The 12,512-nt window shown below is 41.9% G+C and overlaps 1 protein-coding gene across 4 annotated transcripts; it reads left to right on the top strand.

Annotated features, from left to right (window-relative positions):
* The first annotated feature begins 215 nt into the window (after positions 1–215).
* On the top strand, positions 216–10,639 carry PTGES3L (prostaglandin E synthase 3 like). Of its 4 annotated transcripts, none has more exons than XM_089532148.1 (8): positions 216–375; positions 2,989–3,098; positions 4,246–4,312; positions 5,689–5,787; positions 7,955–8,044; positions 9,623–9,676; positions 10,063–10,091; positions 10,552–10,639. In XM_089532148.1, the coding sequence occupies exons 1-7, from the start codon at positions 241–243 to the stop codon at positions 10,072–10,074; spliced, it is 567 nt and encodes a 188-aa protein (XP_089388274.1). In that variant the 5' UTR covers positions 216–240; the 3' UTR covers positions 10,075–10,091; positions 10,552–10,639. The 4 variants fall into 4 exon arrangements, with proteins under 4 accessions (XP_089388274.1, XP_089388275.1, XP_089388276.1 ...); XM_089532152.1 differs by having other exon boundaries at positions 299–375; positions 2,985–3,098; XM_089532149.1 differs by lacking the exons at positions 9,623–9,676; positions 10,063–10,091; positions 10,552–10,639 and adding an exon at positions 6,472–6,627 and having other exon boundaries at positions 7,955–8,040.
* Positions 10,640–12,512: the final 1,873 nt, after the last annotated feature.

Raw genomic sequence — 12,512 nt, forward strand, 5'->3', positions numbered from 1 at the left:
ACCAGTTATAATGAATCCATCCTATAGGGCTCAAACAGACAGGCCAAAATAAAGCTGCTTCGGGTTACTTTGGAGGTATGCTGTTTAAATGACATGTGCATCTTAAGAGGCCAGAAGCTGCGCCAAAGCTGCACTCCAGTCCTTAGGACTGGAGCATGACTTGCTACAACTATCCATCCTATCTGGCTGAGAGATGTGCCAGGAAAATTCTGGATTTCTGGCCTCCAGGGGCAGCCAGTGATGGACAGAGACAGCCGGACAAGGGGGCTGGCTCTAGGGCTGGCTCCACCCGGGCAAAGGGGGCTCCAAATAAACCAGCTGCCTTGCCCTCCTTTCCTAAGGAGGGGCTATCTCAGCTGCAGCAGCCATGGCAAGGTGAGAGCCTTCAATAGGCCAGCATGTTGTTTTCTCATTTGTCACAAGATCCCTCTGCTTTCTGGCTCTTTGGCTTGGAATCCCTTAGAACAATAAACATACTTTGTGCCTTGTGACAGCAGACAGGAAACTCCTTTCTTCCACTTCCTTTGCACCTTTTTTAAGGGCCACAACTCTTCCAAGCCTCCAGCCAGCATGGCCAGTGAGGCGCTCTGCGAGATGTAGTCCAAAAGCTTTGACTGTGGCCCAAAACACACTGCAGAAATAATCCAGTCTGAGACTGCTTTAACTGCCCTGGCTCAATGCTAGGGGAATCCTGGGAACTGTAGCTTATTGTGGCACCTGAGCTCTCTGACAGAGGTGGCTAAACGCCTTGCAAAACTACAGTTGCCAGAATTCCCTACCATTGAGCCAGGGCAGCTAAAGTGGTCTTGAAGTGGGTTATTTCTGCAGTGTGTTTTGGGCCTTTGTCAAAGAGGGGAAAGTTAATAGAAAAATGTGGACTAACTGATTGATTGATTGATTAACTGAGCTCAAAATCTGTTAATAGCGCGCTACCAGTTAACTATTAATCTCTTTTTATTAATAAATTTCCCATCTTCTCCAAGTTGTGGAAAGAAAATGCACTTTGCGCTTTTTCTCAGCCTACAACTCTATTTTCTTTTGTCAGGGCTGATCCCCAGATACAGCATGTTGTGTGGCGGTATGTATAGTGTTGGCTGTTGAGCAGCCAGAAATAGCTCTTAGACATGTGGGAATTGGGGTTTGACTCTGTCCTCAAAAGGATGTTGCTTGCTTTCCAAATGGAATTGGCTCAGTCCAGTATTCCTTTTCCAGAAATAAGTGCATGCTTTAGTTCTTCTTGAGCCTCAGGAATTCTGCTTCTATATTTTCTGGTGCTTCAGGACTCAAATGAGCCAGTATGGTATAGTTAGTGGTTTGAGTGTTGGACTATGACGCTGGAGCCTAGGGTTCAATTCCTAGCTCAGCCATAAAACCTACTGAGTGACCTTGGGCAAGTCACATACTCTCAAAAGAAGGCAATGGCAAACCTCCTCTGAACAAATCTTGCCAAGAAAACCTCATGATAGGACCCCCCTTAAGGTAACCATAAATCAAAAATGACTTGAAGGTACCCAACAACAACAACAACAACCAGGGACTCAAGTGCTACCCTTCAAAAGGCATTCTGCAGCTATTCTGTCTTTTCTTCAAAATAAAGCTGCTTTGGGTCACTTTGGAGGCATGCTATTTAAATGACACACGCATCATAAGAGGCAAGAAGCTGCGCCAAAGCAGCGCTCTAGTCCTTAGGACTGGAACATGGCTTTGGTGCAGCTTCAAGCCTCTTGCATCCTTTAAACAGCATAATTCCAAAGTGACCCAAAGCAGCTTTATTTTGGCCTGTCTGTTCAGGCCCATAATTTTTGGGGATCAGAAAAAGATAGAAGAAGCATTGGGAAAACACAGAAGGGTTATAAACAGAAGATCACAGTGGTCCAAAACACAATGCAGCAATAATCCATCATGTTAACATTGCTTTAACTGCCCTGGCTCAGTGCTAGGGAATTTTAGGAATTGTAGTTTATTGTGGCACCAAAGCTCTCTGACAGAGAAGGCTGAATGTTTCACAAAACTAGCGCTCCCAGAATTCCCTAGCATTGAGCCAGAGCAGCTAAAGCAGTCTCAAACTGGATTATTTTTGCAGTGTGTTTTGGACCAATGTCTGGGTTGTCCCTTCAGTTTGAAATGTAATGAAAATGTCATCTGGAAGTGCCCTTTATTTCTTAGAAAGAAAATTGCTCTTAGACATTTCCATGCAGCATACTCTCAAACTGTCCAGATTTGGCCGGGACATTGGGATTAAACCTCTGTCATCCTACTTTTCCAGCAGTTTCAAAAATGTCCCACATTTTCTCTCCTCTTCTCACTTCCCCCTTCATCCTCAGCTTACTTGAGTTCCTGGAAACTGAATTCAAAATGCAAAAATTCAATCATTTGCACTCCGTTAATTCAGTATGGAGAGAGAAGAGAACTTCCACATTTGTCCCTTTTTTATCTGTGAAATTGTTGCACAGTGTGCTATGGAGTGCAATATTTAGCACAGTTAAATCACTGTATACATGGGGGAGGGCAAGAAAAGAAACCCCAAATTTTGCTAATTCCCATATACCAGATGGCATCACATTAAAATGTGTTCACTGATAGTCAGATCACAATTTGATATACCAGGATGCTAAGTGCAGAATTACATAAATACCACACATAAATATGCACTATGAACATTCTTTTGTTTTTCAGGACAACAAATCATGTATTGTTTTTTAATTTGTAAACCACTTTGTGTCCCAATTTTTTGGGGGGAAATGGGATATGATGATTATGATGATGATGATGCCATGAAGTACTGGGAAAATCCACACATACATCATTTTAAGGATGCTGTGACAGTTTAAACTATCTCAAACCTTGTTCAAAGTTTGTAGCGTTGATCAGTCAAGATTCTGACATGCGAATGCGCCGATCCCCATAATTTATCTGACAATGACATTTGCACCTTTGGCTTCCTGATTTTTTTTTTAACACTTGTCTTTCCAATGTTTCCTAAGGCAGGCAGCCAAAACTTTGTGGTATGACCGTCCACGCTATGTATTTTTAGAGTTCTGTGTGGAGGACAGTGTGGATGTGAAAGTGGACCTTGACGATTACAAGGTGGTGTTCAGGTAAGGATCTTTCTTGAGTAAGATTCTTATTACAAGATAGAAAACAGGTATGAATATCGATAGATTCTGACAATCATTTGAATGTGGCCACATGCACTATGAACATTCTTTTGTTACTTAGGACAACAAATCATGTATGAGAAGCAATGGCACAATCTGTGTTAGTCTTCATATATAAGAAAACCTTTACTAGCTTCTTTTCCCCCATATATAATCTATCCTGATAAACTGTGCATATATAATCTATCCTGATAAACTGTGCATAGTAAACTGTGCATTTTCCCATATATAATCTATCCTGATAAACTATGCACAGTTTATCAGGATAGATTATGCATCAGAAGGCATTGCATGTTCTTTATTAACTTTCCCAGATAAATTACTCTAGTAAGGTGCTTGTTAACATCCACAAATATTTGTAATATTACAATGATGATATTGTAATATTAATTTATTGATTAAGTAATGGAAACACTCAGCTTTGCAAGGGTCAGAAACTGCTTAGTCCTGCTCATCCTCTCTGCACCTTTATTACACAGCAAAACATTTTCTTGCTGACTTTTAGCTGTGTAAAGCTTCAGGGCCCCTGCAGAGAGATGTAATATATGCAGCTTCCTAAAGGCCTTGTGATGTCATGGGTCTGTATATAAAAATGTTTGATTTATTGTGTGAGTACAAGGTAAGTAGCTGTTGGGAGAGAATGGAGTTTTTGCTGGAGGTTGGAGAAGAGGGCAAAGGGAGATGTGTTGCTGAACAGTGATGTCTTGTTGCAGATAATAAATAGTATAAATTCTCATAGGAACCCAGAGGGCATTTAGACTGACTCTGTAGTTGGTGTCATACAAGTGTGTGTGTGTGGAGGGCAGGAGAAAGTCCATATGTCTGGCAGAGGGATGATCAGGGAAGACTCACATTGAGTGTTTGCAGAGAACAACATGGAAGGCTTCACTTTCAGTGGGTTCAGTGTAAAGACCCCCCACATTTGGAAAAGGAATAAAAGGTCTAGGTTCCTTAACACCTCAGTAACATCCAGTGAGATCTACTATTTAGAGAGGAATTCTTCAGTCACTATTTACAAAGAGAAAGACTGTATAACCTGTCTGAACTGTCAACTGTATAAAAGTGGCTATTGTTTGTCTTTCTCCAGCTGTAAGAATGCTGATGGTGTGGAGTTGTACAACGAGATTCACTTTTATGCCCGGGTGAATTCTAAGGTGAGCAGCTCATGAAAAAAGAGAAGGCCAACTTTTAGCATTCCATCTAATCTGCCCTTGACATTTGGTCTTTGCTTAATACAGTAGATGTTCAGTGGCTTCATTGTGCTAAGCATGACCAGACTCTCTATCAAAACTTAAGAACAACCAGACACAGTAGTAAACAAGAATAAACAAGTACATGTTTGTTAGTACGTAATGAGATCACACATTAACCTCTGAACTTTTTAATAGTTCACAGCTCCCCAAAACCCAAGTCAGTTCTTTCCCTCGGCTGACTCTCCTGTCTTTAGCATAGCTTTTCTCTGTCTGCCCTCTTGTCACAGATAAGCCTAAGTTTTGTTTCTTTCACCCCCATAGCCCCCTTTTCTCAACACTCACCGAGCTGTGATTGACTGGCTCTAACCAGGCTCGCCTAGTTTCTCTCTTCACAGCCCCTCCTGAAAAAGGTGTGCATCTAACTGCAGTTCTACATGTAGACTCTATAGCAGAAAAGAACCAGGAGTAACCAGTCTGAAAACATTCTGATTATTTTTCTAACGCCAACATGTTGAAAAGGGTTGGGAAACTGTGAAATATTTACAGGGCCTTAGAAATGCAGCACAGGTGGGGCACTTAAAGAACCACCCCATAATAAAAATTTTAAAAAAGAAGAAAGAAAAAAAGAATCATTCCAGGTCCCTTGATTCTCCTTATCCAGGGCAAGAGAGAAAGAAGCAGAAATTCCCCTGTACGATTGAGTCACTAACCAATTGCTCTTCGGTATGTTACATCTTCCATTATGCATGTTATAATAATTAAATGCCAATACTAATACAAGTGGTACAAATTCTAAGTGCTTAGGTACCTATTAAGTGTTCAGTAATGCACTTGTAGTCTGCTAAAAATCATTACAGCAAACATGCATCCACAATGCTTTGTGGTCAGTAGGGAAACCCAATTAAAACAATAATGGCTTTTTAAAGAAAAACAGCCCCACTGATGGGATGTGTGGCCTGTAGTGGATCCAGGGGAATGTTAAGTTGCTCTGGACCTGCTAAAATTGTCCAACGCTATTCTAATGTATACAGAACCTTGGGATATAACTTGTGTAAAGAAAGAGATTATTTGATTAATTTTTTGTATATTTTATTTGTGATATCACTTCTAATTATCTGGGGTGATGGTGGCTAAAAGTTGTTTTGAAATTATTTGAGAATGTGGGGCCTACATTTCATAAATCTGCAATACATCTTTGGCAAAATGTTGCTACCAAGAAATGCACCTGACATCAAGTCATATCATGCTTGAGAAAATATGGAGAACTTTGTCAACATAAGCTGGTTCTGATAACATGTTAGCTTTGAAGCCTGCCTGATCTTTTTCTGTCCTTTCAGGATTCTCAGAACAAGCGCTCAGGAAGATCAATCACTCTCTTTGCACGTAAGTGGAAGGAAAAAGTGGCCTGGCCACGTCTGACCAAGAAGGACATAAAGGTAGGAGCCATTGCTTTCTGATTTCCCCTACACAATCTAAGTAAGCCTTCTCGAAGGGAAATACCATATGGGATTTCAGCTCTGCTTAGTTCAAACTCAGTGTTGAACAAAAAGGGACATCAGTAAAAGTGAGTCACATTTGCCACCTTCTAAAACGTCTAATTGAAAAGTGATCTTTCTCACCCTCTTTTGGTCAAAAGGAATGAACATGCCCTACTAAGGACAAGTATACGGTTACCGTAAAATCCAGGTGGACCTGGGTTTTCTAGATGCACAGTGACCCAGGGCTTATCTGCACTATTACTAAGGACACTGAGACAAATGGTGGCAAATTCAGCTTAAGCGGCTACAAATTCCCCCATTCCAAGTTTACTTCATAGTAAAATGGCAGTGAACAAGCCAGTTTCCCCAAATAATTTTCAACCATTTGTCCATGGCTGCTCTTTATTGTTATTATTATTTTCTTGTCCATCAAGCATGTGACCATATGCAGTTATGCAGATGCAACTAAGCATGTATACCGGTATCCATTTATGTTCACAAGTTCATTTTAAAAAAATTAGTAACCTAGCTGTTCAAACTTCCCAGAGTCTCTTGGGAATTGTCCTGGCAGGAACAATCATGTGCCTGATGGCTCCTTTCTGTCCAGCCTTACCCACCACAATTTCTTTCCTCCACTGCTAGTGCAAATCTGCTGGCTACACATCTGAATTTCCCTGGCAAATCTGGGGAAAATTGAGATTATTTTTTCTGTGGATTAAAGCACTCAGGCACCTCAAAACCTTACACTCAGTGTGAATAGGACAGAACATCATGTGGCCAGACTGTCATCAACTGAAAGTGAGTGATGTATTTTTTTAACAATGTAGACAACTCCTTTGAAAATTGGAGATGATCCCCCTCATCCATGAACCACTGGTGATTAGGGGATGACAAGAACTGATTTAGGTAGAGGCCTTTTTTCTTTCTAGATGACACTCTCCCATTCTTTAAAGATGCTTATGTCTCAGTATCCTGCTCTTTACCACTTGTGCCTTATTATGCTCCCTTCATTGATTGGACTTGTAGCATTATAATGACAAAATTCCATCAGGCGTATGCGTATGGGAAGTTGGATTCACTGGGCATGTACAGACAGACCAAAATAAACCTGCTTTGGGTCACTTTGGAAGTATGCTATTTAAATGATGCATGTATCCTAAGAGGCCAGAAGCTGTGCCAAAGCTTCTGTGGTCTGTGGTCCAGTCCTTAGGACTGGGGTGTGGTTTTGGTGTGGCTTCTGGCCTCTTAGGACGCATGCATCATTTAAACAGCATACCTCCAAATGACCCGAAGCAGCTTTATTTTGGCCTGTCTGTATGGGCCCACTGTTAGACTACCTGAGTTCAATATCAGGTGGGATGAGGAGGAACAATTTAAAGTTCATTCCAGGCAAGACAACTGTGCTTTTGGTCAATAGGAATTCTGGCGGAGGGATTGGGATTTAATACATCCTAGAAAAGGCTGAACATTCTTAGAAAGATCAGGCATATAGCTTGGGAGAGCCCTTTGATTCCACATTGCCGCAGGAATTTAAAGTGGTGGAAATGGTGAGGAGTGCATTTGCACAACTACATTTAGTGAGTCAGCTGCTGCCTTTTCTGAATCAGTCTTATTTAGCAAGTTACTGACACTGTTACTGGTTGTATCAGTGAAGCCAGAATTCCATTGGTGCCATATACACACATAGGTTCCCCCACAAAAGCGCTTGGACATTTTTGTCTGACATACAGTGTCTGCACAAAGTTCAAGGTCTTGGAAGTGGAGTTCCACATATGGTGCCATTACACATGCAGATGCAAATTCTCAGCCAATGCATATCAATTTTCCCATGCTGAAATTGGTGGTAATAATCCTTTCCTTATGTGTTTGAGCAATGATGCCATTCAGCATAAGGACAGTGTAGTACAATCAGTGTGTAACTTTGCACGTTGAGATCTATGCTACACACCCCTGAAGGACTTTGGTCTTAGACTACTGCAGTGCAACATATTGGGGCTATACTTGAAGAGCACTTGGAATGATGCAGAATGACATGGCTGAGATGATAACTAATATATGGGATAATGATTACAATAATTTGCATTTGCAAATCAATACATCTTGCAATTTTTCATCTTACCTGCAGCCAGCATGGCTTTCTGTGGATTTTGATAATTGGCGGGACTGGGAAGGAGATGAGGAGGTGGAGGCAGCCATGGTGGAGCAGTATGCAGAGGTGAGTCCAGCTGTGGAATCAAGAAAGAGTACTATGCCATTTTTAATCCAGAATCAGCAACTCTGAAGTTTGAGGGAGACACTTTTGCCCTGCTGTATCTGGGTTGGCTTCTTTGACCAAGAATGACAGGAGGAACAGCAAGATTCTTTGATTTAGGGGATTATCACACAGAGGATAAGGACGGGAGCAAAGTGGATCACTTCCATACTGTACTTATGCTGTCCTTATCTCGCTATTGTATGGAAGATTATCACACACATTACACTCACCCCATCATTATCGTGTCTGCTCCTAGCAGACAGAAGGCACTATACCTTAATTCATCTTCTGCCTTAATTCATTTTCCTTTTTGATTTTTAAAAAAAGATACAGATTAAGATGTGAAGGGGGAAATTGCGGGCATTGAGGTTCAAATGGAAGAGGTTGTTTTCTAGCTCACCCCCAGTCTGGTAAAACACCATGTTTGAGTGAGGGTGGTTGCAGATAAATGCCTTGTCTGGAAGCACCATGAAAGAAAAATGCTACACAGAATCTCCATTAAACATGAACCAAAGTACTATACACCAATATGGTTTTCATGATATTATACAAATATCCATAAGATATCCAAAAGCCAAGTTAGCAGTGGTTCTCAAACCTTTTACCCTTGTGACTCTCTTGACATTTACATCTGGATGTCACATCCCCCACCCTGCTTGACATAATATATGGATAAAAATATTTTGTTTAGTGTGTGTATTTTTATTCACATATTTGTGTATAATCATATTTAACATCTTATAAGGAAATAGCTCTCCTCTTTCTCCTCCTCCCTCAAGCAGAGGCTGCAAGCATCTTCCTTGGCCTTTTCTTCCATTACAGGACAGAAACAAATTGAGAAGCAGATGAGGAAGAGAAGGCGGGATCAAGGCCTCCAAATCTCACACACACCCTTGAGCAACTCATGCACCCCTAGAGGTCCTGCCCCACACTGAGAACCACTGTTACATAGGAAAAATCACTATATTTACTAATTTTCATTAATATTATTCTTCCTTTTTCTTTCTTCCTCCATCATGTAAAAAGTCATCAAAACTGCAGTTAAAGCACTTGGGTAAATATTTCCCTGTGTGTTTACTCAGAGCTTAGAAGTATTTCTTTCTTGGTTTAGGGTTCCCAGTTGGCTATACATGTATTTGTTGCGGGATCCTGGGAGCTCTAGTTCAAGAAACAACCATTTCCAAGTTCCTCTGTGGCTACATAACAACTGTGAAAACTGGAGTGAATCACAGAGCACTACTGAAATTTTAAGTAATGTTGGTGTTTGTTGTACGGTACCAGGAGCCAGGATAGGGATGCATCATCCAATCCCCATTTCCCATCAGAAAAAGAGGAAGTAGATATGAATCTATTTGCAAGTCAAGGTAGGGTACCACTGACTTTCCAGATGGAAATGTCTTACCAACATCCCCATTGGCAAAGCTGACTTCAGCTGAGTGGAACTGGAGTTTCACAATGCCTAGAGGACCACAGGGTGCTCAGTTCTCTGATAGGTAGCATTGCTGTATTCCTTACGTTGCTGTTTTCATTCCTATTCAGCTCATGCAAAAGGTCACACCGAAGAGGGAGCCTCCTGCAATGGATGATCTTGATGTAAGTACTCAGGAGATGACAGAAAAGTGAGATCCATGCAGAACTTGCATAAATTATTTGTTTGGACTGCAGCTGCCTGAGCCCACAACCATGACGGCTAGAGAATTCTAGGAGTTACAGTCTCAAGTAAACTTCTTCAAACTCTGGATCCATGAGAGTTGGATTTCATCTCTGGCTGCTTCTAATCTTGTGCCCCAAAGTTGGCTCTTTCTGCCAAATGCTGCTACATCTGCAAGCTGTCAAGGCCAGAGACTTGTGAGGACATGCAGAAGATGTGTTTTGTGTCCCACAACACTTTAAGGCACTGTGTGGGCTCTGGTGCTTAAGATATGGTGCTCTGTCTAGAAAGGTACTGATCTTTCTCTGTCTGCTGTTATGTCTTTTAGGATGACATCTAAAAAGACAAGTCCCAAAGGTAATTTTCACAGCACCTACAATGGGGGGTAGGTGGGTTTGTAGGTATATCTGAAATGGGGGCGGGGGTGAGACCTCTAAAGAGCTGGTAAAATGAGACTAAGCAGCACATTGCCCAAGGGTAAGGCATGGAAGCAGAAAAGCAAACCAGAGTGGTAGTTCTGCAATTATTGTTCCAGAAGTGTTGCAGACAACTGCAGTTTGAGTTACACTGGAGTTACCAAATCAGTCTCAGATTGCCAAAGCAAAATCTCACTGGATTTTTTTTTACCTTAACCAAACAACACTTTGCTTATTTCTGAACAATGTGTGAAAAGAATCTACTCCCAAAACTAAATGTTTGGAAGTGACACCAGCTAGGAAGAGCCTGCTGGTTGCTGTAATCTGTTCCAAAGCCCCTTTGCCTTTATCCCGTTTATGATATGTTCTGAATTCTGTAATTGCATTTTCCCTTCATCTAGGTTCAACATCACCATTGGGATAAAAGCAAGAGATGGAAGAGGAAGGATCCAATGGATCAAGTTCCAAGTGATATATGCACCCCAGGGATTTTCAGACTTCACTGTTTTGTTCCAAGACACAGTGCAAGGAAAGCTAGTGCTAACTTCAGATGGGGAATCTGTTTTCTAAGATTCTCATGCTGGATGAGCAATGTAGTGGGCACACTCCTGACTCATACTTAATGAGTACAGCAGAGGTCAGCCAAATACATCCCTCTATGTATTGCTAAACTGCATTTCTTGACATTTTTCTCCACCGCTATGATGCCTAAGGCTGCCGCAAACTGCAGTTCAGCAACATCTGGTAAACTGGATTTTACCTATTCTAGCCTACAGCACAATGTTGCCTCTTTCTTTTCTTATTTTGCTGTCTTCCTCTCCAACCAACCAACTAGTCTTCCCTCCCTCCCTCCCTGTTTTCATTCTGCAGGGCTTTCTGTAGCTCTGAAATGTTGTACATAACAGTATTCAAGCATCTGCCAATAAATGCTGATAATAATTCTGACCTCTTTGTTTGCTGCATGTTCAGTTCTAACTGGCCCTGGGACTGGAAGGGATGATCTTATGTCCCTGACTATCAACACAAGCAAAAAACCCCAAAACATAAGAGGTACTGAGTGCTAAACCAACACCTCAAGTAGGAAAGGTTAGATACAATTTATTCTTCCTACCTGTACTCCTAGATGGTTGTGAGCTATTGACCTTGCCACAGCAAAGTCCCTCCGCCTTGCGACATACACAGACACACACCCACACATACCCCAACCCTTCCAAGTAGAGACCCAGACATGAAGTCCTTTATTTAGTTATTGGCGACCTGTAGCCACCTCTGTCTTCGTTGGATTGGGGCCATGGCAACCAGCCTTTCTGGCCTTTATGAATTGCAAAATGAGCTGCAAAAAGTGGCTCCTTTTTGTGCTGAGCACCATATCCACCGGCGCTGCAGCTGTTTGGCGCTGCGTCATCTGGGTGCAACACCAGAGGAGCGTCGTGATGCCACTTGCCGCACAGTCAGGCACACAACGTGGCGGCGGTATCAGGGCAACGTTGGGGTTTGCATTGTGTGGATGCCATGCCCCCCATCTGCCCTGATGCCAGCATTTATTGCCAGTCTGGTCGAGGCTGTGAGTTACACTTAAATCCCACCTTTTCTTCAAGGTGGTATACATGGTTCTCCTGTTAGGGCGTGGAAAGACACTCTGTGTCCACCATGACCACCTCTGTTAGGTAGGTTAGATGATGAGGTCTGAATCCTGTTGTTTATTACAATTAGAACAGACCCATTGAATTGGTGGGATTTACCTATGTGATCACTTGTCATTCAAAAATTGATTCAATGAGTTTAATGTGACTAATGAATAAGATTCAGTCCAGATAGTGGCCACATCAGAAAGTACATGAAGCATTATCTTAAGGGTCAAAGGCCACATTCCATAGTACAGGTACAGGTCTGTCCTGCAGTGCGTAGCAACTGCTATATAGTGTATATAGCATACACTATATGAGGCAACTGCCTCATTGCCTTAAGTGTAGAGCCAGCCCTGCCATCACAAGTCTGCATACTTGGATAGTTGCATATAGTCCTTGTCTGAGCTGTGCTAGAAGAACAAGAAGCTTTAGAGTGAGCAAAAGCATACACATCGTAATTCTGGTGGTTATTAAACATTTTTTTTAAAAATGTGCAAATGAATATTGGCGCTTCCTATTCTCACCCCCTCCAAGGAGAAGTGGCAGCTGAAAAGAGGTTTTGCCCAGTGGGCAGAGGGTCTGGAAGTGCTGTCTGATAATTTCAATGGCATGGGGTGGGATTCCCATTTCAGAGCTTGCATCTACACTGATGAGGAATCTTTACTTAGAGCAAGAGGCATTTTTTTAACAGAATATGGAAGAACAGAATGGTTTCCAATTGGTAAAGGGGTCTG

The sequence above is a fragment of the Sceloporus occidentalis genome, unplaced genomic scaffold (genome assembly GCF_023333645.1).
Source record: "Sceloporus occidentalis isolate IW3139 unplaced genomic scaffold, rSceOcc1.0.p SCAF_7, whole genome shotgun sequence".
In the NCBI taxonomy this organism is placed as follows: Eukaryota; Metazoa; Chordata; class Lepidosauria; order Squamata; family Phrynosomatidae; genus Sceloporus; species Sceloporus occidentalis.